Source organism: Camellia sinensis, chromosome 6 (assembly GCF_055761805.1).
Source record: "Camellia sinensis isolate YWXY chromosome 6, ASM5576180v1, whole genome shotgun sequence".
NCBI classification, from domain to species: domain Eukaryota; kingdom Viridiplantae; phylum Streptophyta; class Magnoliopsida; order Ericales; family Theaceae; genus Camellia; species Camellia sinensis.
In genome coordinates, this window is record NC_138966.1 from 148,654,344 (window position 1) to 148,677,126 (window position 22,783).

Genomic DNA, 22,783 nt, shown 5'->3' on the forward strand with positions numbered 1-22,783 from the left:
TCCACCAATGCGCTGAGAAGGCAGAGAGGCACAGTGTTCGCCCGGTCGGCGAAGATGGTCGTCCCGAATAAGAACATGAGGAAGCCGCGAGCGTACCTCTCCACGGCCTCCGGGGTCATCGGATCTGCATCAACGAGAGTGGGCTGGACCCAGAACTGCACCTCAAACCAGGAATACCGGACAAAGCCTGGACGAGCAAGAGGTGGCGCCTCACCCAGCAGATGGACCTGAGCGGCAGTCCACTCATCCATGTCGATATCAAAGGGGATCGGATCACCCCCTACCCCGATGCCTGTGAGCATCGAGAAATCGTAAAGGGTCATCGTCGTGTCCCCTGCTGTGGAGAAGTGAAATGAATTGGTGGTGTCCCACCACCTCTCCGCCAGAGCGGCGAGGAGAGGTCTGCATGTGGTAAGCCTGGAGAGTCCTCGGCAGAAAGCGCCGAAGCCCGCCTGGTCCACTATGCGACGGACCGCGTCAGGAAGCTCGTCGTACCACTCCCGAGCGCCAGTGTTCCCATACCCGCGGATGGTATGGGAATCCTCCTGTAAACAGAAAATAACAATGGCAAGACAACATTCAAAATGCAGTTCTAAGAAGCATACAAGTATAGCGTGCGTGCAAGTTTAACAGATTTTGACAAATACCGGGTGCCGGTGTGCTTACAGTGAACTACGGCGTGTGATGTGTCAGCGTGTTTTGGTGGTTCAGTACAGATGTAGCATGCGTGCAAGTTTAATAGATCTAAAAAAATATATATATATATACCGGGTGCCGGTGTGCTTACAGTGAACTACAGCGTGTGATGCGTCAGCGTGTTCGGGTGGTTCGGTACAGTATAGCATGTGTGCATAGTTTGACAGATTCAAGCAAATGCTGGGTACCAGTATGTATGCAATGAAATACAGTGTGTTTGGGTGATTCAGGGCCAGTGCAGTGTGTGTGCATGTGTCAGTTTCAAGCAGATATCAATTGTGTGTATGTTTACAGTCAACTACGGTATACGGCATATCAGCTAAAGCAGTTAAAGAGCATAAATAAGCTACGACAGTTTTGTGCCCTACATTGCAGAAAGTAAAGTAGAGAAAAAAGAGTTACCTCGGAAGTGCCGAAGGACAGGTGGGAGGTAGGCTCACGCAGTAATAACTCGGGTGGCACGTGCCTCTCGAAGCTCCGAAACTGGCGCAGTCCGTCAGGGGGCAGAACATGAATCGCCGGCCGGTAGGTCGCTGGGTCGAACGGGCGCTCGCTCAAAGGAAGAAGCTCGACCCCGGGATCCATCTCGTGATCTGGGGGAGTCCCGCCGCGTGGAATGTCATCCGCCATGTCAGGAATGATGAGAAAATAGCCGGAGGAAGGAAAACCGGGCTAGAATACGAAGAGTCAACCAAAAAGTCAACTCCCGAGAAGGTCAAAAATGGCCAGAAAGGCCGGGATGTGGAAATGGTACGAAAATCGAGAGGAAAGTGAGGGGAACAAACCCCAAAAAGGTGGGAACGGCAAACGAGGCACCGAAACAAAGTTTTGTTCGGTTGAAAATGTCCGAAACGCGAAGGAAATCGCGAATCCGACGACGAAACAGGTGTAGAACGCGAAGAAACGGGCGAAAGAGGAGAGAAAAACGCTCTAGAGAGAGAGTGTGAGAGTTTTCGACGGAAGAGGAAATGAAAAATAGGGTTTGGAAGCCCTATTTTAAAACACCCGACGTGAATTGTCGAAACTGCCCCGACTCAGTAACTTTTTGCCGGTCGGCAATATTTTGTGCCGGCCGGCAGTATATTGTGCCGATGGAGTTATTCTGCAGCCGGTGGACAGCCGGTGGCCTCCCCTTCCGGCCGGTGGTGTTTCCACAACCTTGTTTAGGCCATATGAGTAGTTTCTGGTCTTCATAGCTCAAGAAAGTGCAAGAAAGTGCATCTCCGACGCTCAACCGGCCTCCGTTTTGACCTCGGGTCGTGTCTTCTGTGCGTGGCACTCGAATTCGTGCAAGGTGTATCCTTTTTGTATCCTTTTAAATTCAGAAGTTGCCCTACGTGCATCGCACCTCAATCGCACTGTTTTGTGCATTGCATTTCAATCGCGCTGTTTAGCGCATCGCACTGTTTTGTGCATTTCAAAACCACTCGCGCTATTTAGCGCATCGCACTGTTTTGTGCATTTCAAATCAATCACACTGTTTTGTGCATTTCAAATCAATCGCACTGTCTTGTGCATTTCGAAATCACTCGCGCTGTTTAGCGCATCGCACTGTTTTGTGCATTGCATTTCAATCGCGCTGTTTAGCGCATCGCACTGTTTTGTGCATTGCATTCCAATCGCGCTGTTTAGCGCATCGCACTGTTTTGTGCATTTCAAAATCAATCGCGCTATTTAGCGCATCGCACTGTTTTGTGCATTTCAAAATCAATCGCGCTGTTTAGCACATCGCACTGTTTTGTGCATTGCATTCAATCGCGCTGTTTAGCGCATCGCACTGTTTTGTGCATTTCAAAATCAATCGCGCTGTTTAGCGCATCGCACTGTTTTGTGCACTTCAAATCGATCGCACTGTTTTGTGCATTTCGAAATCACTCGCGCTGTTTAGCGCATCGCACTGTTTTGTGCATTGCATTTCAATCGCGCTGTTTAGCGCATCGCACTGTTTTGTGCATTGCATTCCAATCGTGCTGTTTAGCGCATCGCACTGTTTTGTGCATTTCAAAATCAATCGCGTTGTTTAGCGCATCGCACTGTTTTGTGCATTTCAAAATCAATCGCGCTGTTTAGCGCATCGCACTGTTTTGTGCATTGCATTCAATCGCGCTGTTTAGCGCATCGCACTGTTTTGTGCATTTCAAAATCAATCGCGCTATTTAACGCATCGCACTGTTTGTGCACTTCAAATCGATCGCACTGTTTTGTGCATTTCAAAATCACTCGCGCTGTTTAGCACATCGCACTGTTTTGTGCATCGCAAATCAATCGTGTTGTTTAGCGCATCGCACTATCTTGTGCATTTCAAAATCACTCGCGCTATTTTGCGCACCGCATCACACTATTTTGTGCACCTTACTTGCATCTTGCATGTATCCTATCGCGCTATCTTGCGCACCTTACTTGTACTTGTTAGTACATTGCATTGTTTTGAATACAAACCGGCTTCGCGTAGCGTATAAGTCCAATTGTCAAAATTTTGCATTCCGTGTGGCATACGTGTCACACTTGCATCATTTTGCATCTTATGAGGCATGCGTGTCTCATTTGTTTCATTTTACATTCTGTGTGGCATGCGTGTCACACTTGTATCATTTTGCATCTTATGAGGCACGCTTGTCTCATTTGTATCATCTTGTATCATGCTTCATTTGCATCGGCATGCGTGTCACATTTTCGCTGGTATGTGTGTCGTCATTAGCATTAGCATGCGTGCCTCATTCTTGCATTGTCATGCATACTACCCGGTCTGGCGAGACCTTAAACACGCACGGTCTAGGAGACCTTAAATCCTTGGGAGATGCGAAACCTCCGGTGCCCGGTCTGGCGAGACCTTAAACACGCACGGTCTAGGAGACCTTAAATCCTTGGGAGGTGCGAAACCTCCGATGCATTGATGTGCACATTTTTTCGTGGCGTATGAGTCCAATTGTATCAGTTTGCATTCCATGTGGCATGCGTGCCTCGTTCTTGCATTGTCATGCATACATTTTGCAATCTACCCAGTCTGGCGAGACCTTAAACACGCACGGTCTAGGAGACCTTAAATCCTCTGAAGGTGCAATTCCTTTGGTGTTTGTCGTGCCCAAACGACTTTAGGTGGTCTGGTAAAGCCACTTGCCTATGTTTGCGGTGAGTTCCTAGAAGACCAACTGGGACGGTGGAAACTAGAGTTTGAACGGCTTATGCCTAGAACGCAAAGGTTCGGGAGTTCCGAGACTAAAGTCTGGTTTAAATACCTAGGGGTGTATCCTCGTCTTGAAATCTGTATGGAAGCCCCATAGATTGAGGCAGCATGTCGGCGCCTCAGTTCTGGATACTGAACCAACCTAGTATATCGCCCTGTTGGTAAGATAGGGAAAGTCGCAATCATAGTCGTTGCATCATAGTGCATTGTCATGCATTTCCATTGTAGCTTGCATGCATTCATTGCATTTTCCCCGGTAGATCGCATCATACTGCATTGTCATGCATTTTGTAAATATCCATTCCATTGCATATTTGTAAATATTGCATGGTAGTTTGCATGCATTCATTGCATCACCATCCGCCCATGGCTCGCGCCTTTCCATGATTGAGCTTGGTCTAGTATGTGCCCTTACTTTTCACGCAAAACACAGTTCTGCATGTGTACGCGCCTATTCCACGCTGGTATGTTGGTTTGAGGGTTGCGGCACCTTTTCTGTGTTAGACATGGCTCGTATGCGTACATGCCTTTCCTAGGCAAGATTTGGTTTGGCCCGCGTGCCATATCCATTGCATTGTAGTTTGCATGCATTCATTGCATCACCATCCGCCCATGGCTCGCGCCTTTCCATGATTGAGCTTGGTCTGGTATGTGCCCTTACTTTTCACGTAAAACACAGTTCTGCATGTGTACGCACCTATTAAACGCTGGGATGTTGGTTTGAGGGTTGCGGCACCTTTTCTGTGTTAGACATGGCTCGTATGCGTACATGCCTTTCCTAGGCAAGATTTGGTTTGGCCCGCGTGCCATATCCATTGCATCGTAGATCGCATGCATTCATTGCATCACCTTCCATCTATGGCTTGCGCCTTTCCATGTTGAGCTTGGTCTGGTATGTGCCCATACTTCTTGTGTCGAAGCATAGTTCAGTGGACCGTTCTATGTTAGACGTGGCTTGTATGCGTACATGCCTTACCTAGGCAAGATTTGGTTTGGCCCGCGTGCCATATCCATTGCCATCTCCCCTGCATTTTCATTTATATATTGCATTGTAGTGTAATTTTTGCATCCAGCATTAGGATCATTGTCCTTTCTCCAGCGGGTCGTTTCCCCACTTATGTCATTCCCCCCAAATACTTGTTCTTGTGTCTGTCTACAATGCTCATAGTTCAGTTGACCGTTCTATGGTAGACAGACTTGTTACCTCCATCAATCTATTTGACATAGGTGTGGTTTCGAACCACTCGTGATTGGATCGTGATTCAATTGCTTCGCATATAGCTTGCATTGTTTCAATTGCATTGCATCTTCATTTGCATTGTTTATACATTGTTTTGTATATATTGCATATCATTTTGCATCCATTCTTGCATTGTCATGCATGTTGCTAACAATATTGTATCTGTTAAGTTTGTTTTCTTTTCAGGCACGATATTGTATGTACGGTTCATTTGAGGCTGGTGCAACCAGACGAGCCGCACAGGTATTGTATCCTCCGAGTGAGACGTATTGAGAATTGCATAATTCTCTTACATCCCTTCTGCATTATAATGTAGGTCGGTGTATGCCAGCTTAAAACTGTCGCATGTGTGCTTCGTTACCGTTTTCTTTGCATGATCATAAGTTATGCTCGGCTTCGTGCATTGTCTTGCATTTTGCCCCTGCCTTCGGGCGCATATCTTATTTGTCTTGCATGGTTGTCTGAGTCTTCGGCCTTGTCAAAAATGCGTCGTCTCTGGGCTTTGACATTCACTTCCGTCATTGTTATGACTTTCGAGTTCTGTCAAAGAGGGGCAACTGTAGACACCCCATTTTTGACCGTCCTCAAGACTCGGACGTCACCGCTTGGAACACTCGGTGATTATCCATGTTTGTGTTCGTTTGGAGTTTCCGGAGGTCTCGGCTCGCGCACCTTGCCTTAGGATCTCTGAACTCGACTGTTTAGTGTCTGGTTTTGTACCAAACATTTGTGTTTTGCCTTGGAGGGGCAGGGAATGCCTTGTGAGGCACCCCCACACACCACCGGCAGTGGCTAGAGGTCACCGGCTGGTTTTTGATGCCATCGGCAATGTATATTGCCGGTCGGCACTATTTGTTGCCGGCCGGCACTAAATTTTGTCAAAATGACATTTTTGGCCGGCCGACTACTGTGCATCTGCTTTTGCAGATATTTTAAGACAGTTGTCTTGCTTTTGGCTCCCCTCCATACACGTGTATGAAGGGATCTCCCTCTTATGAAGCTTGTCTTGTAAGCTTTACAAGACAAAAGCCTCTATAAGAGAGAGCCTTGTCTCTTGGCTTTAGGGTTGGAGAGACTTTAGACATTTTTAAAGATAGAAAGACAAAGGAGAGCTCTGGTTTTAGGGTTAGGGTTTGATACATATCCTATCTCTCTTTCCCTCTCTTTAGTGTTCTAGGTGTTTTAGACCATACTATTGCACACAAACACCTAGTGTTTCACCTTCCTTTGGTTACTGAGGTTCTAAGGGACTGGTTTTAGTGTTTTGGAGCTGGATTCAAGCCAATGAGGGCTATTGGAGCACCATTGTTGAAGAGGTCTTCAAGGGTGAGAATCTTACCCCTTTTTACCCCATTTTTGCATTGTATTTTGACCTGTCTTTGAACTGTTTTTGTGCTTAGTGTATAACATAAAAAAGTTCTGTTTTTAGACTCTCTTGATTTTTCATTAAAAGTGTTTTGTGGTTTGGAGGTGTTTGACCCCTCTTAGGCCTTGAAAGGCCCCATTTTGAGCCATTTTGAGTGAGTTTCGAGACTTTGGTGTTTGGGCCTCTTCACCACTGAAATCTTGAGGGATTTCAGTGGTGGAGATGGTGCCTTGAAGTCTCCAAAAGGAGAGGGCCACCCCCTCTCCTTGTTGTCCTTAAAATGGACCATTTTTGGCCTCTTGAGGGAGCACCTAGCTAGGCTTCATGTTGACCATGCCTTGGCTATTTTTTGTGCTTAATATGTCTTATTATGCCTCTATTTTTTGTTGGTTTTGGTACACCATGCATGCTTAGCATACCTACCATGTAATGCCTTGTTGTTGCCTTAATATGCCTTAGGTTGTTAGCCTTAGTTCTAGCATGTTTTAGGCTTAGTCTTGTGAAGCTTTTGTGCATATTTTGCCATGTTTTAGGTCTGTCCATAGTTGTTTGGGTCAGACTTGGCATGCTTAGTATAGCCCCTTTGTATTCCGGCTTGTTGGCCTTAAGTATGTGAATGTATAGCATGGCATTTTTGTATTAATTTGGTGATTTGGAACCATCTACCATGTCATTTCAGTCCCATTTGCATGCCTATATGTTTACCTTGGACGCATCTTTAATGCTTTGAAAGCTCGTGTAGCATGTTCCATGTTTTGGCCATTGTGCATGCTTTGAATTTGAGCCACTTAGATGCCATCTAGGGGGGCCCCCCTTTGCATAGTCTAGGTCTGTCTTGAACCTATCTTAAGCCCTCTTAGCCTTGTGAGGCTTGGTTGGCTTGGTCATGGTTCAAGTCCCCTTGACTTGCTTCAAGTACTTGGGCCATTTGCATGCTAATGTTTAGCCTATCTTGTTGCTTGGTTTGACACCATCTTAACATGATTTTCAATGCTTACTTTGCATGCCATTAGCCCACATTATGCCTCTTTCAATTGTGTTTGAGAGTTGCCTCATTTGTGCCTAAGTGTTGGCCCTTTAACATGTGCATGTATGTATGTGTATTTAGTCCCTATTTTGGTCACTTTGGCTACTGTTATGGGCCTATTTAGAGCTGCCCAAATCATGTTTAAGTCCACCTTTTCATTGGTTGGCATTGCCTCAAGTTTGCTTGTATGCTTGCATAAATGTCTTGCCATACCATGTTGCATCCTTAGCTTGTATGTCTAGGTTGCATTGCATCTTGCATGCATGCCTTGTTCCTTGACTTGATGATAGGAATTGGGCCTTGATTTGTTTGTTTGGTTTGCATTTCATTTGACATGAAAGTTGCACACTTGGTCACTTGGGCCATCATGCATGGAAATGCGTGATTGGTGGTCCGAGAACCAAGAAGTATGTCCCTTTGAGTCATTACCATGATAAGAGACGTGATTGGTGCATATATGCCTTGAATTGTGCTGCCATGCTTTGCCTTGCCCTTTGTTGCTGTCAATTGCAGATTCTGCAGGAACACTCTGCCGACTGGCAATTTCTAGTGCCGACCGGCAATCATTTCCCTGCCGATGGATTCATTTTGTGCCGGTGGCCACATGCTACTGCCGGTGGAAATCCCATTCAGCCGGTGGTGTTCCCCAATGTCCAAGGAAGAAGTCCTGAGGTTTTGGCAGCCTCCAGAGGAGTAAAGGAAGGAAAACAGAGGCAGCCTATGCATGGCGGTGTATTTCCGAGCAGGATCGAGCATGCATTGCATCGGTTTATCTATTTTCCTAGCTTAATTCGTTTGTTAGCTGATTAAGAAATTTGTAATATTTAATTAGCTTGCGTAGTTAATTAATTTGTATTATTTATTTGGTCCCTCCGAGCGAGGGCAAATCTGTAATAAGTGTGGGTGAGTGTGTGTATGTCTTCCAATCCCCACTTCTTTCTTCCCTTTTATTTACCTGCTTATGATGGTAGATTAGGGCATTTTTGAAATTAGCATACCTTATGCTATGCATGCGTGCATTCATACATTTGTATTGCATGCATTAGGCTCGGTACATCATGCTAACTGCATTTGTATTTCAAATTCCAAATTGAATACGTGAATCAATTGGTTGCATTTCATATGCCATATTTAGGTTAGCCGAGCCTACTCTAATTGCATCTTGCATGTGTTGCATTAGTCAACTTGACATGGACTAGGACACGCATGTTTGCTAACTAGTTTGTTGTTTTGGCATGGAGTACAATGTAAGTATTTATGCTTTAGCATATCGCATTCGTGTGAATGTTGCCATGATAGTATGCTTACCATGTGGCTAAGTGCTTATATGAGATAAACTGTTTGAATGCCTGTGGGTGAAGGTTGGATTGTTTGAGTTGGAGAAACTCATTGAAGTCCGTATTTTAGCCTACTTGCGAGTAGCAAATTCCAAAGTGTTTTCTAAAACAAACGAATATGCAATGCTTATTTCCAAATTAGGCAATCTAGTCTATACTTGTTTGCTGCGCGCATAACATAGTAATTCTAGGCTAATAAATGGAATAAGAACACATAACGTTTTCAAAATCGGATATCATGGTTAGTAGAGGCCGGTCTTCGGACCGGGCGAAAGGGGGTGCTCATAGCTGACCTTCCCCGATCGTACCCAAGCTCCCGAGCCGAGACAACTCCGGTGATGACGGACATGTGGCCTTCGGCACCGAGTCAGGGTTTCCTAAATTTCCCCATTTAAAAAATATTTAGGTAGCGACTCTGTATCTGGAAAAGTAGTCCATGTTTGGCACTTCTTTTCAAAAAAATCTGTTTCTCAAAACGATTTGCCGGATTTGGACTCTTTGGTTCAAGATTAAGAACCGTAACAACAAAATCGAGTCCGAACTGTAGTAGCGAGGGCCCCTCGCGGGGCGCGTCTACAGCATGCTTTGCTTTCGTTCATGGATGGCTTCTCAGGCTATAATCAAATAGTGATGGCACCTGAAGACCGGGAAAAGACTGCATTCACCACCCCGTAGGAACTTACTGCTACAGAGTGATACCGTTTGGGTTGAAGAATGCTGGAGCTACATATCAACGGGCTGCGACCACAATATTGCATGACATGATCCACAAAAAGGTTGAGGTGTACGTGGACGACATAATTGTCAAATCCAAAGAAAGAGAGGGCCACTACACCGCCTTGCAAAAGTTCTTTCAAAGGATCAGAGAATTTCGGTTACGGCTGAATCCTCAAAAGTGTACGTTTGGTGTTACAGCGGGAAAGATGCTGGGGTTTCTAATTACACAGAGAGGTATCGAAGTCGACCCTTCCAAAATCAAGGCCATCTTAGAAATGCCACCACCAAGGACTGAAAAGGAGGTACGAGGCTTTCTGGGTAAAGTGCGATTCATAAGGCGGTTTATCTCAAAATTAATCTTGACTTGTGAACCACGTTTTGGTCTCCTGAAGAAAGGAACGAAGTTCCAGTGGGATGGCCGATGCCAAGCTGCTTTTGAACAGATCAAAGAATACTTACAGAACCCACCCGTGTTGTCACCGCCAGAGCCGGGGAGACCGTTGATATTGTACCTTTCAGTGACTGAGACTACAATGGGCTGCATGCTCGCGCAAGAATCAGAGGACAAGGTGGAGAGAGCCATCTATTACCTGAGCAAGAAGATGCTAGAGTATGAGACCCGTTACACACCGTTGGAAAAAGCTTGCTTAGCCTTGGTATGGGCTACTAGGAAGCTGCGGCAGTACCTGTTAGCTCACTCCGTAATGTTGGTTTCACGACTGGATCCCAGCAAATATCTTTTCGAGAAACCAGCACTTACGGGTAGGCTGGCTCGTTGGTTGTTGTTGCTTTCCGAATTCGATCTGAAATATGTGACGCGCAAGTCAGTTAAAGGAAGAGCAGTGGTAGAATTCTTAGCCGATCATCCGGTGGAAGGGGGTGAAGCAGTTGAGTACTTATTCCCAGATGAGGCCATTTTGCATATCGACGATGAAACTTGGACAATGTACTTTGACGGAGTGTCAAACCAGTACGGGTATGGGATAGGGGTGTTGCGGATAGCACCCGACCATTCCCGTATCCCTCTAGCCTTCAAACTCCGATTCAAAGTCTCAAACAATGAAGCAGAATATGAGGCGTGCATTGCCGGTTTAGAAGCAGCCCTGGAACTAGGGGCAAAACGGTTGGACGTCAACGGGGACTCAAACCTTGTTGTGTCTCAAGCAAAAGGAGATTGGAAAGTCAAAGAAGAAAAGATGATAATATACCACTAGACCTTGGACTTGTTGATTCCTCGGTTTGAGAAGTTAAATTTTGCTCATCTAGTAAGAGAGAACAACAAGTTCGCATATTCACTAGCAACTCTATCTTCCATGATAAACATCCTGTTTGGAGTCCGGATGCGTCCAGTCATTATTGACCAGAAATTTGCGCCAGCCTACGAGTTGATTGCTGCTATAGATGAGGTTCAGGACTAGAACCCCTGGTATTACGACATTTGGAACTTCTTGGAGAATAAGGCGTATCCACCAGGGGCAAATGCCAAAGATAAAAGGGCAATCAGAAGAATAGCCGTTCAATTCATCATTTGTGGGGGTAAGCTGTATAAGAGAGGTCATCTGGGAATGCATAAGCTGTGCGTTGAAGCTGAAGAATCGAAGTGCCTAATGGAGGCCATCCATGGAGGGGAATGCGGTGCACATATGAACGGGGTAATGCTAGCCAGGAAGATCCTCAGACAGGGTTACTACTGGTCCACCATGGAGGAAGATTGTATCAGCTTTGTTCGGCGATGCCACAAATGTCAGATCAATGCAAACCGCATGAACATCCTGCCATCAAAGCTGTACAACTTGAGTTTGCCATGGCCATTTTCAGTTTGGGGAATCGATGTAATCGGGGCTGTCACTCCGAAGGGGTCAAATGGGCATGAGTACATGCTGGTCGCGATAGACTATTTTACAAAATGGGTCGAGGGCCAATCTTATGCGGTGTTGAAAGCGTCGCATGTTGCGAAGTTCATCCGAAACAATATCATCTGCCGTTACGGGGTTCTGAACAAAATTATTTCAGACAATGGTTCCCACTTCAAGAAGGAAGTGATTGACTTGTTGGGGAAATACAACGTGGCTTTTCATAAGTCATCCACATATCGGCCACAGACCAACGGAGCAGTTGAGGCCGCCAACAAGAACATCAAACACATCTTGCAGAAGATGGTGGAAACCTACTGGGATTGACCAGATAAGTTGTCGTTTGCTCTGTGGGGCTACCGGACTTCAATTAGAACTTCAACTTGGGCAACTCCGTATTCGTTAGTTTATGGGATGGAGGCCATTCTACCTATTGAAATTGAAGTTCCGTCATTGCGAGTACTGACTGAGTGTCAGATAGCCGAGGCAGATTGGCAGCAAAGCAGATTTGAAGAACTCATGCTCTTTGATGAGAGAAGACTGAAAGCACTGTACCATGTTCAAGGTTATCAGCGCAGAATTGCCCGGGCTTTCAACAAGAAGGTTAAGTCCAGGAATTTGAAAAAAGGAGATTTGGTGCTCAAGGACAACCGAGCTCCCATTCACGACCCAAGGGGCAAGTTCAGACCTAATTAGACTAGTCCCTACATATCATTAAGTTTATCTGGTCAGGAGGAGCTGTGGTTCTGATGGACCTAGATGGCCTAGAATTTTCACAACCGATCAACATGGACAAGTTAAAGAAATATTACCCCTGAGAGGCTCGCTAGGCCGAAAACCCGAAAGGGCAACCTAGGCAAAAGTTAGAGCACAAAAAATTGGAAATTATAAGAACTGAGCTCGCAAGGTTAAAAATCCGCAAAGGGTGGCCTTGGCAAAAGTTAGAGCGTAAAATGAGAGTGAAAATACCCGAGTGAACCCGAGCCTGAACTACGTAAGGCTTGATTCCCATCTTTGGGATACGTAGGCAACTTCATCCTGAAGTTCAGCCATAAACTTTTTCCCGATCAACTTTGTCCATTTGATCACCTCGGCCATCTTTGTCTATTCAGCATTCAAGAGTTCGGTTATAATCTCCGGTGCAGTGCTTTTCAGACTAGGGGCAACTTTTCGTTGCCATGAAGTGCTGCAGTACTATTCAGACTAGGGGCAACTTTCCAGTTGCTGGGATCTGGGGTTGTGCATCTCAGTGACAGATTTTAGGCATGTCCAGTTCTGATCCATATCGAAAATGACTTTGAAAAGTTTTGATAAAAGTTGACTTTGTTCAAATTAATCTTTTTACAACTTAAACCATTTTTTGACCAAAGCAGAAAATTTTCAATACCCACAATCTTCAATTTCATTGATTTCAATACAGAGTTCTCCTGCTCTTGCATACAAATTGAAGTTGCTTTTTTTATTACATTCATAAAGAAAACTTGAAAGTACCAATAAAGCAATAAATTCGGGGCATAGATAAGTCAGGTGTTCCTGTGTCCCCTCCCAGAGCTGGTCGAAGCCTCTGATGCCAAGCTGGGCCCAATCTATGCCTCTTCATTGAGCCAATCTATGCACTCATCGGACAAGGTGCAACTGAAAGTGGGAGCAGGGGCCAGGAGCTCTCTAGTCCTCCATGTTGTAGCATACCGGGCAAGCTGTGCGCCTCAGACCGGGAATGCAGCTGGGTACTCTATTCCCTCTGGCGGGCAAATCTGATCAAGGCCAAATTGGCGCTGGAACCAGAACGGGAAGTAGAACACACAGTGTGTCATTCCAATCAATTGAATCCCAGGTTGACGGGTCATGCTGTAGCTCATCACCGGTAGGTTAAGCCAAGGGCACCGCCAAGCAATGCGGTCTGAGGACAAGCTGCACATCCAATCAAACCACCATCCCTCATCAAGGGCATCAACTAGGCGTTGCCGAAAGAAGTAGCCGCGAGCCGAGTATGCTGGGCAAGAGTCCACAACCAGCAACTTGTCCATCAACCACACCTGGGAAGGGATGAAAAATGAGAGAATAAAGAATAAAGAGATGTACGATGTGAGAAAAGTGAGAAAAGGGTTTTGTGAGAAAAATCGAGCTTGAGGGCCGAGTGATGTAAGCAATACAAATGTGAGATTTGGTGGGAAACATTACCTGCAGCAGTAGTGGACTCCCCGCAAATTTGGTTGTCTCTCAGCGATAAAAGGCATCCAAGCTCATCAACGTCTCAGCCAGAGTCATGGCAATGCAGCCCTTGCCCTCCTTCAAGCCTCGGGCAACCTCAATCAACCAAACGTTAGATCCTCCGGAGCCCGAGGCAAACAAGAAATGGGATAGCATGCACAAACAAAGAGCATGTCATCGGAAGCCTTGCCAATGATGGTCACCGCGGTCACCGGCGTCAGAAAATCGGCAAATTAAACTCGGAACATCCAACGTCCCGTCACAAATCAAAGAGCGAGCGTCGGGTATTGAAAGCCCACACATTTGTCCCAAGGCTTGGGCGTGGCCGAAGCGAAGTTAGGGCAAGATTTCCTCATCGCGCTCAAACTCCATTAAAGCTTGGAAATCTTCGAAGGTAGGACATACCTCTTGCCCGCTAAAGCTAAAGACATGTGTTACCGGATTCCAAAACCTTGCCGCGGCGTGAAGAAACGGAAAGTGCAGCGGAGTGCGACTAAGAATAAATAGTGCATTTATGCCGAAACCCCGGAAGTTCAGCTTTTTCGAGTCGTCCAAGTTGGCAATCCAAGCTGTGAGATTTTGGGCAAGAAACTCTTCTATTTGGAGCAAATCAGTGTGGAATTGAGAAAAACTACGAAGCTGAAGCCTTTTGTAAGGGATAAGGTTGAGTGGAGGATAGATGTCAGCATTCTGCCGATCTCTACCATTTATGGCCGGCCGGCCAAATATAGTGCCGACCGACCACCACTTTTGGCCGATTGATCAGATCTGCTGGCTGATGGCCATTTCATGAGGCCGAAAGATTTCTTTGGTGGCCGGTGGTCTTCCTTGTTGCCCCCTGCGCTGTTTATATGATTGAACATGCTGAGAATTTGGGGAATGCCACCACTTCTAATGCCCTCTGATGATGATTTTTGCGACGTCACGCCTATTTACTTATCGAGTTGTTGTAAATTTGCTTATCGAGTTGTATTTCACTCTTTTTAAGTCTTTGATTTGCTTATCGAGTTATTCTCGCACTTGGTTAGCTTATCGAGTTTCTTTGTTTTGCTTATCGAGTTGTTAGTTGGTTCACTACCTGATTATTACGATGCAAATGCTTAAATTTCAAATGAATGTCAATTTCATTCACATTGTTATGTGATGCCACGCGATGCGATGCATAGAACGTACAAATGTAACACCTTTTTGAACAAAATGACTGTTTCATTTCCATCATGTATTTTGTAAAGAGTACAGAGTTTTGAAAAAAAAAAAAAGTAAAAACCTGCCTGAGGCAGTGCAATGTGCTTAAACTACCAGTAAAAACAAAATTAAAGCAAAAGGAGAGCAGGGCAGCAGAGTATCAGAATTGATACCAGTAACCTCCCCTTGCGGTCAATGCACCTCCCGCGCCCTTGTTCGGGTCAACTATGTGGTTTGGCACCTCCATTACTCGAGACAATGCAAGGAAGTGCACTTTTAGAACGTTAGTAGACCTTCGAGTTAACCTCAAGCCATGACTTCTATGAGCGATGCCTGGTGCGTGCGAAGAGCACCCCTCCCCGTATCCTTTTTGTCTCTTGCGAATTCCGCAAATCGCTTCAATTATACTGTGTTGCAGTGCTTTGCAATTCAACATCATGAATAACATGTCTTTACCATGCTTCAAGTTGAATCTGCCCCTCTTTTCCTTTTATACACATTGCATGCATACGTGCATTGCTTTACTTACATGTGTTCAAGTTCTCTTTATACACATTGCATGCGTTGTCGCGTTATGCTTTACTTACATGTGTTTAAGTTCTCTTTATACACATTGCATGCGTTGTCGCGTTACGCTTTACTTACATGTGTTCAAGTTCTTTTTATACACATTGCATGCATACGTGCATTGTTTTACTTACATGTGTTCAAGTTCTTTTTATACACATTGCATGCATACGTGCATTACTTTACTTACATGTGTTCAAGTTCTCTTTATACACAATGCATGCGTTGTCGCGTTATGCTTTACTTACATGTGTTCAAGTTCTTTTTATACACATTGCATGCATACGTGCATTGCTTTACTTACATGTGTTCAAGTTCCTTTCTATACACATTATATGCATACGTGCATTGCTTTACTTACATGTGTTCAAGTTCTTCTTATACACATTGCATGCATACGTGCATTGCTTTACTTACATGTGTTCAAGTTCTTCTTATACACATTGCATGCGTTATCGCGTTATGCTTTACTTACATGTGTTCAAGTTCTTCTTATACACATTGCATGCGTTGTCGCGTTATGCTTTACTTACATGTGTTTACCTTCATAGCATTGTTATGCTTGTTTCAAATCATATTGTCGTGCGTTCTATTCGACTTGCATTGTCATGCACTTTCAATTGCATTGTTATGCATATTGCTAACGATATTGTACCTGTTAAGTTTTCTTTCTCTTTCAGGCACGATATTGTATGTACGGTACATTTGAAGCTGGTGCAACCAGACGAACTGCACAGGTATTGTATTCTCCGCGTGAAACGTAGTGAGAATTACATAATTCTCTTACATCCTTTCTGCATTGTAATGTAGTTGGATTTGTGTTTGATTACTTAAAATTGTTGCATGATATGCTTCGTTGCAGCTTTCTTTGCATGATCATAAGTTATGTTCGGCTTCTTGCATTGTCAGTTACATTTTGCCCCTGCCCTCGGGTGCATATCTTATCTGTAGCTTGTATGTTTGTCTAAGTCTTCGGCCTTGTCAAAAATGGGTCGTCTCTGGGCTTTGACACTCACTCCCGTCATTGTTATGACTTTCGAGTTCTGTCAAAGAAGGGCAACTGTAGACATCCCATTTTCGACCGTCCTCAAGACTTGGACGTCACCGCTTGAACACTCGGTGATCATCCATGTTCATGTTTGTTTTGAGTTCCCGGAGGTCTTGGCTACGCGCCTTGTCTCAGGATCTCTCGACTTGCTTGTTCTGTGCTTGGTTTTACACCAAGGACTTGTTTGTTTTTGCACCTAAGGGTAGAGAGTAGCTTGCTAGCTACCCCTGATACCCACCAGCCATGGCTTGAGGCCACCGGCCGTGTTTTGAGGCTACCGGCCATTGGTGAAATAGTCCATTGGCCGGTCGACATTTTGTGTGGCCGGCCAACCACCTGTTTGGCCGATGGCCTCCTTTTCTGGCCGGTACCACCTTTTTGCCTTTTTCAGGCATGGTACATGCCAGCTGTGCCAACTGGAATGCACAAACCCTGCCCCGTGCACATCTGTGGCTGTTTTGCCCCTTTTGCACCCTTTTGGTCTAGCTTCTTGAGGAAGCTTGGACCTTTCTCTTAACTTCCTCAAGAATCTTGGACCCTACCTCAACTTCCTCAGGAAGCCTTGGCCCCTTTACCTTGGCTTCTTGAAGAAGTCTTGATCCTTTTAATTAGCTTCTCTTGGAAGCTTAGCACCTTTGATGGTCTATATAAGGAGAAAAACCCTCTCCTTTGTTTTGGTTCAGCAAAATCAGACCTAGAACATATATATTCTGATACATACATCTTCTCTCTCTATATCTCCCTCTCTCTCTTCATTTGTGTGTGTTTGAGGGCCTAAAAGGGTGATTTGTTCTTACTTTTGCACTAAGACACACACCATTACACCATACTTCGACTTTGGGAGGTGTTGAGGGTTTATTCTTGAGGTTTTGAGCTGGTTTTGATCATAAGAAGGTGGCTGGACTTGCTGTTCTTGAGGTGTTCTTCAAGGGTAACACTTTTGCTTTAAATTCTCCAATCTTGCACTAGCTTTTGACCTACTTTGCATACTGATTTGAGCTTCGTGTATAACTGAAAAAAGTCTTGTATTTGCATGCTCAAGATACTTCATTAAGGTCATTTTGTTGCTTGGGGTCGATCTCCCCCTCTTAGGCCTTGTTTGGCCCTTTTTGTACTCTCTTTGTTAAGCTTTGAAACCTCTTGTGTATTGGCCTTCTCACCACTGAAATCCAGTGGATTTTTAGTGGTGAAGAAGGGTTTTGAGGTCTTATATAGGGGAGGGACACCCCTCTCCCTTTATCTCTCTTTTTTTTGCATTTTTGGGTCTTAATGGTAGCATGCATGAGTAGTTGTCTTTGGTACCATTTCAAAGATTTTTGGATGTTGTTAGGTCACAATATGCCTCTATTTTTGGTCGGATTAATGACCCTTTCATGCCTAATATACTTGCCTTGTATTCCCTCATTTTGCCTTGAAGTGCATCTTGCATTTAGCCTACCATGCTCTCATATTTTGGCCAAACTTTGTGAAGTTCTTTGCCATGTCTTACCATGCTTGAGGTCTGTGGGGTGCTGTTTTGATCATATTTTCCATGTTTGGTATAGCCTCTTTGCATTTTAGCTTGTGAGCCTTGAGGGTGTGAGTTATGAGCATGCTTTAGTTGGGTTGTTTCAGTGATTTGGGGTCATTTTACATGCCGTCTCAGTCCCTAATCCATGCTTGCATGATTGCATTCATCATCCCTTTCATGCCTCAAAGAGTTGTCTTGTTGAGCCTTAAAATGAGCATTGTGCATGCTTATGTGTTTGAGGCTTTGGGTTGCCATGACATTGGGTTTTAGGGGTCCCTTTTGCATGCTAAAACTCTATTTTGCATTAAAAAATCCATGCCTTATTTGCTTGGGGTAGGAGTTGAGTAATGCCCTCATTTGAGGCCTTGAATGCTCCCTTTTTTTTTTACATCCATTTCCTAGCATATTTCGGCATCATCCTTCGTATGTTTTTTTTTCAGAGTTTAACATGAGTGTTTGATGTCTTTGTTTGTCACCCTTAAGTGTCCTTGAGGGCTCCCCCTCCCATGCTTAGGTGATAGGCCTTGATGTGTGCACGCTTGCATGCCAAATTTGTGCCATTTTTGGCTCTTTTGGCCACTGTTTTAGGGTGTGGCTGAGGCCTCCCATTTCAGTCTAAGTCCATCCTTGTGTATAGTGGTATGTTTGATTTATTGCCTCTAGTTGCATGCTTGCAATATACCATGTTTGCATTACATGATAGGTTGCATTGCATTGCATCTCGCATGCTTAATACATTACATTTGCATACATAGGTTACATTGCATTTGGCATGTTTTGTGCCTTAGTCATTTCGCACATTTGGGCCATGTTTGTATACATGCATTGCATTGCTTGTTTTGGGGTGTCAAACCAAGCATGAGGGGTGAGGTGTGTTCGTACTCAAAGTGACGAAACACGTCTCACTCCTCGGTTGCCAATGCCCTTGATCTCAAGCATGATAGGGTGTAAGACACTCATCTCTTTTATTGCATGCATTTTACATTGAATGGCAAGCTTGGCTTCTTAGGCCATCATGCATCAAAATGCATAATTGATGGCCCGAGGGTCGAGAGCCACGCTCCCTTGAGCCCATTGCATGATAGGGAGTGCGGCCACGCACACATTTGCTTGAAAATCCCATACCATACACTGTCTGTCCTTTGCTACTGTCAAAACAGATTTCTGCAGGAACATTTGGCCGACCGACTACTTATTGTGCCGACCGACCAAATACAATTAGCCGATAGTTAAACCAATGGTCGATGACTATTCCCTTTGGCCGGTGATGTTCCCACTTGGTCGATGATGCTCCTCAATGTTCAGAGAAGCATCCTTGGGACTCATGAAAATTTTCAGAGGAGCAAGGTAGTGTAAACTGAGGCAACAGTGGCATGGTATGGGTTTCCAGGCGAGACGAGTCAAGCATGCACCATTCGCGCATTCCGAGGCAGGGCTGCGGCCATCTTCTTTCTATATTTAATTCGTTAATTAATTAGAAGTTCTGTAATAATTAATTTAGCAGTATTCATTTGGTTGTGTAATATTATTCGGACCCTCCGAACGAGGGCAATTGTGTAATAAGTGTGCGTGAGTGTGTGTATGTCTTCCAACCCCACGACTTTCTTCCCTTTTGTTTACTAGCTTTCGATGGTTAGTTTAGGGCATGTTTCAATTAGCATACTTATGATAGCATGTTTGCATACATTCATTCATTTTGCATGCACCGGGCTCGACGCATCATACTAACTGCATTTGTATTTCAATCCCAAATTGAATACGTGTTAGCTGTAGCATTTCACATGTCATTTTAGAATAGCCGAGCCTATTGTAGTTGCATTCCTGCATGTGTTACATTAAGCATTTCTGTATAATTAGGACCATGCATGGATTTCTAACATAGCTTTTGTTTTGGCTTGGAGTACTCTATAAGTCTTTTTGCTTTAGCATCCTTGCATGCGTGTGAATATTGCCATGACAGCATGCTTACCATGAGGCTATTTGCTTATATGATATAACTGCTTGAATGCCTGTGGGTGGAGGTTGAATTACCTGAATTGGAATAATGCATTAAAATTGTGAGTTTTACGCCCACTAGATAGTGGCAAAACCATATTTTCTAAGCCCACCCGAAGGTGGCAAAATTTGCATTTTAGCCTACTTACAAGTAGCAGACCGTTTTCAAAACAAACATGAAATGTTTTGTTCCAATTCAGGCGATCCAGTCTATACTTTTGTGCTGTGCGCATCACATAGTAAATCTAGGCTAATAACCGGAATAAGAACGCATAATGTTTTCAAAACAAGATATCATGGTTAGTAGAGGCCGATCTTCGGATCGGGCGAGAGGGGGTGCTCATAGCTGACCTTCCCCAATCGTCCACAAGTTCCCGAGCCGAGGCAACTCTGATGATGACGGACACGTGGCCTTAGGCAAACGAGTCAGGGTTTCCTAAATTTTCCCGAAATAAAATATTTAGGTGTCGACTCTGTATCTAGCAAAGCAGTCCATGTTTGGCACTTCTTTCTAAAAATCTGTTTTGCAAAATGATTTGCCGGATTTAAACTCTTTGGTTCAGATTAAGAACCATGATCCAAGATCACTTATGGTGAATAAAAAAATAGAAACCAAGTAGCACACACACTCGAAACAATAAAAAAGAACAACAGGAGAAGAGAAGACATGAAAGAAACAAATTCATCATGGCTTTGACAAGTGGCCATAATTTATTATAAGCCTCCAAATTAACGTAGTTAATTATTAAGAGGAGGCAATGGAACTGAAATACTGGGGTTGATGGAGAAAAGAGTGATGAAGTCTTGGTCACAGAGCAGTTTGTCCATTTGACTTTGAGGCAAGACTAGAATTACTTCTACTCCATCCCCTGATTTGGTATCCATCAAAAAAATGACAATTGAGTACACCAAGCCATTTCCATCTCGAACAGGACTAACAATCCAGAGAGGCTTTCCCCATCCAAAGTCGACATCGTAGAACCCTAACCCACACCAAGGAGCACACGTATATAGATCAGGTGTTTCATCTGAATACATGTTTCTCAACTCATCTATAACTCCACTCATAACCGCAAACCTTTGGTCTCCTTGTAAGCTTAGTATGTGATCGACATTGATTTTCTGTACGGCTCCACTCAGTAACTCCACCATGCTACGTAGCTCTGTTGCCTCTTCTTCCCTATGGTGTACCACTGCATACCACACTATGTTTCCAATCGAATTCTGTGACATTGGCGGCACCATTTTGGGTTTCATGTTTACTGCAAAATACATTACACTTGGTTTTTGGGAGCCCAAAAATGATGTAGATGCGGAGACAGCACAGTTCCATATGAAGCTAGCCACAACTTGGAACCGAGTTGGATTGGGCACAGCTTTGCTAGCCACCTTGGCTTTTAGTAAAGATATTGCTGCACCATCGATCACAAATCTCGTCGATACTCCACATTCTTTTTTATGTAACCACTTTTGATTGAACATATATGATACCAGTTTCTCTGGCGGTGGCAATTGGGAGTCACTTCGGGGAGGGAAGAGCGAGGCTGCATTGATATTGGGGGAGCATGAATCTGATTCTTTGCCCAGTGGCCTGCTTGCAATGGCTGCCCAGCAACTGATGAAAGTCATTAGAGCAGTTGCGTCGATGATTTGGTGCAGGAAGTATAAGCCGATACATATTCCCCCACAAGTAAATATGTTTACCTGAATAACCATTTGTGCGGCATCATTCAGTCTCTCAATTGGAATTGGAATTTCTACTATTGGAAGAAGGCGAAAGACTAAGTTGTTGGTATCGGGGGGATTGAGAAATTCAGACAATTGACAGTTAACTTTGGCTTGTGAAAAAAGAACACCCTCATCGTTACAATCGATTGAGAGATGACCTTTAATCCGCCCTGCAAGTGGGTAGAAGATCGATAAGGCTTCGGCCAGAGAATCCTTCAGGTTTTGCAATATTTGGTTAGCATTGATGGTGGGGGAATAGAAGATGGTTGTTGGAATATAAAATGGAGGAGTGATCTGGTCTAAAAGAGAGAGATTGAAGTTTTTTAGGTGGGAAGGTGTTGGTGAAGATGGCTTGATGGTTTCACTGGAAACTATTTCAACATCAAAGACATCCATATTCACCATTTTTGCTGTCTAACAGAGCTAACAAGCATGCCCTTTTTATAATTTTCTACGCATAATCAAACCTGTCTCACTCTGGTGCACCTGACCTGTATGTAGGTTAGAATATTTATATTATTATTTATTATTTCTTACTTGTGTAAACCGTACGGTAATAATACCATTGTAATAATGTGATCACCAAAAATACTTGGGACCCTTCTCGGAATGTCCCACATTCTTTGTGACCCTCTCTCTATTTATGTGTGAGACTTATTTATATATGTTTAGGATATACATCATGAATGATTCAGATTTGTAAGAATTTTGTAACGTTCTGTGAGATGTGAATCTCAATTATTGCTCATGTGATCACGCCTCGCCTCTTTTTCCGTTATTCTCTCGAGAAATTATTCGGTGCACTCTCCCTCACTGCCTTTTCTTTCTTTGCTCTTTCTAGAGCTCTCTGTCTCAATTTTGAGTAATCACAAAACTACCCACCATTTTACCAAATTACACAAACTATATAAATACACATATTTTACTCTATTTTGGGCAATTCGATTCTTGGTTTAGTTCAAGCCTCCTGGTGGTCATGAATATTGGATAAGAGACGTTGTGAGCTTTTTAAATTTTATTTTAGAACTACTTTACTTCGGTTGTACCTTCGCGAAAGGAAGGAAAAGTAGTTGGTTGAGTGATTAGTTTTTGAAAAAATTACCTCTTGTTTAGTTGGGA

The 22,783-nt window shown here is 44.2% G+C and overlaps 1 protein-coding gene across 1 annotated transcript; it reads right to left on the bottom strand.

The window, feature by feature from the left end:
• Positions 1-20,604: 20,604 nt before the first annotated feature.
• On the bottom strand, positions 20,605-22,138 carry LOC114319948 (limonoid 7-O-acetyltransferse-like). The gene has a single exon (XM_028267013.2). It carries the CDS (start codon positions 22,067-22,069, stop codon positions 20,675-20,677), a length of 1,395 nt encoding a protein of 464 aa, XP_028122814.2. The 5' UTR covers positions 22,070-22,138; the 3' UTR covers positions 20,605-20,674.
• Between the last annotated feature and the right edge of the window lie 645 nt (positions 22,139-22,783).

Excerpts from the sequence above, each read along its gene's own strand:
- LOC114319948 (XM_028267013.2), bottom strand. The coding sequence starts at position 22,069 with ATGGTGAATATGGATGTCTTTGATGTTGAAATAGTTTCCAGTGAAACC.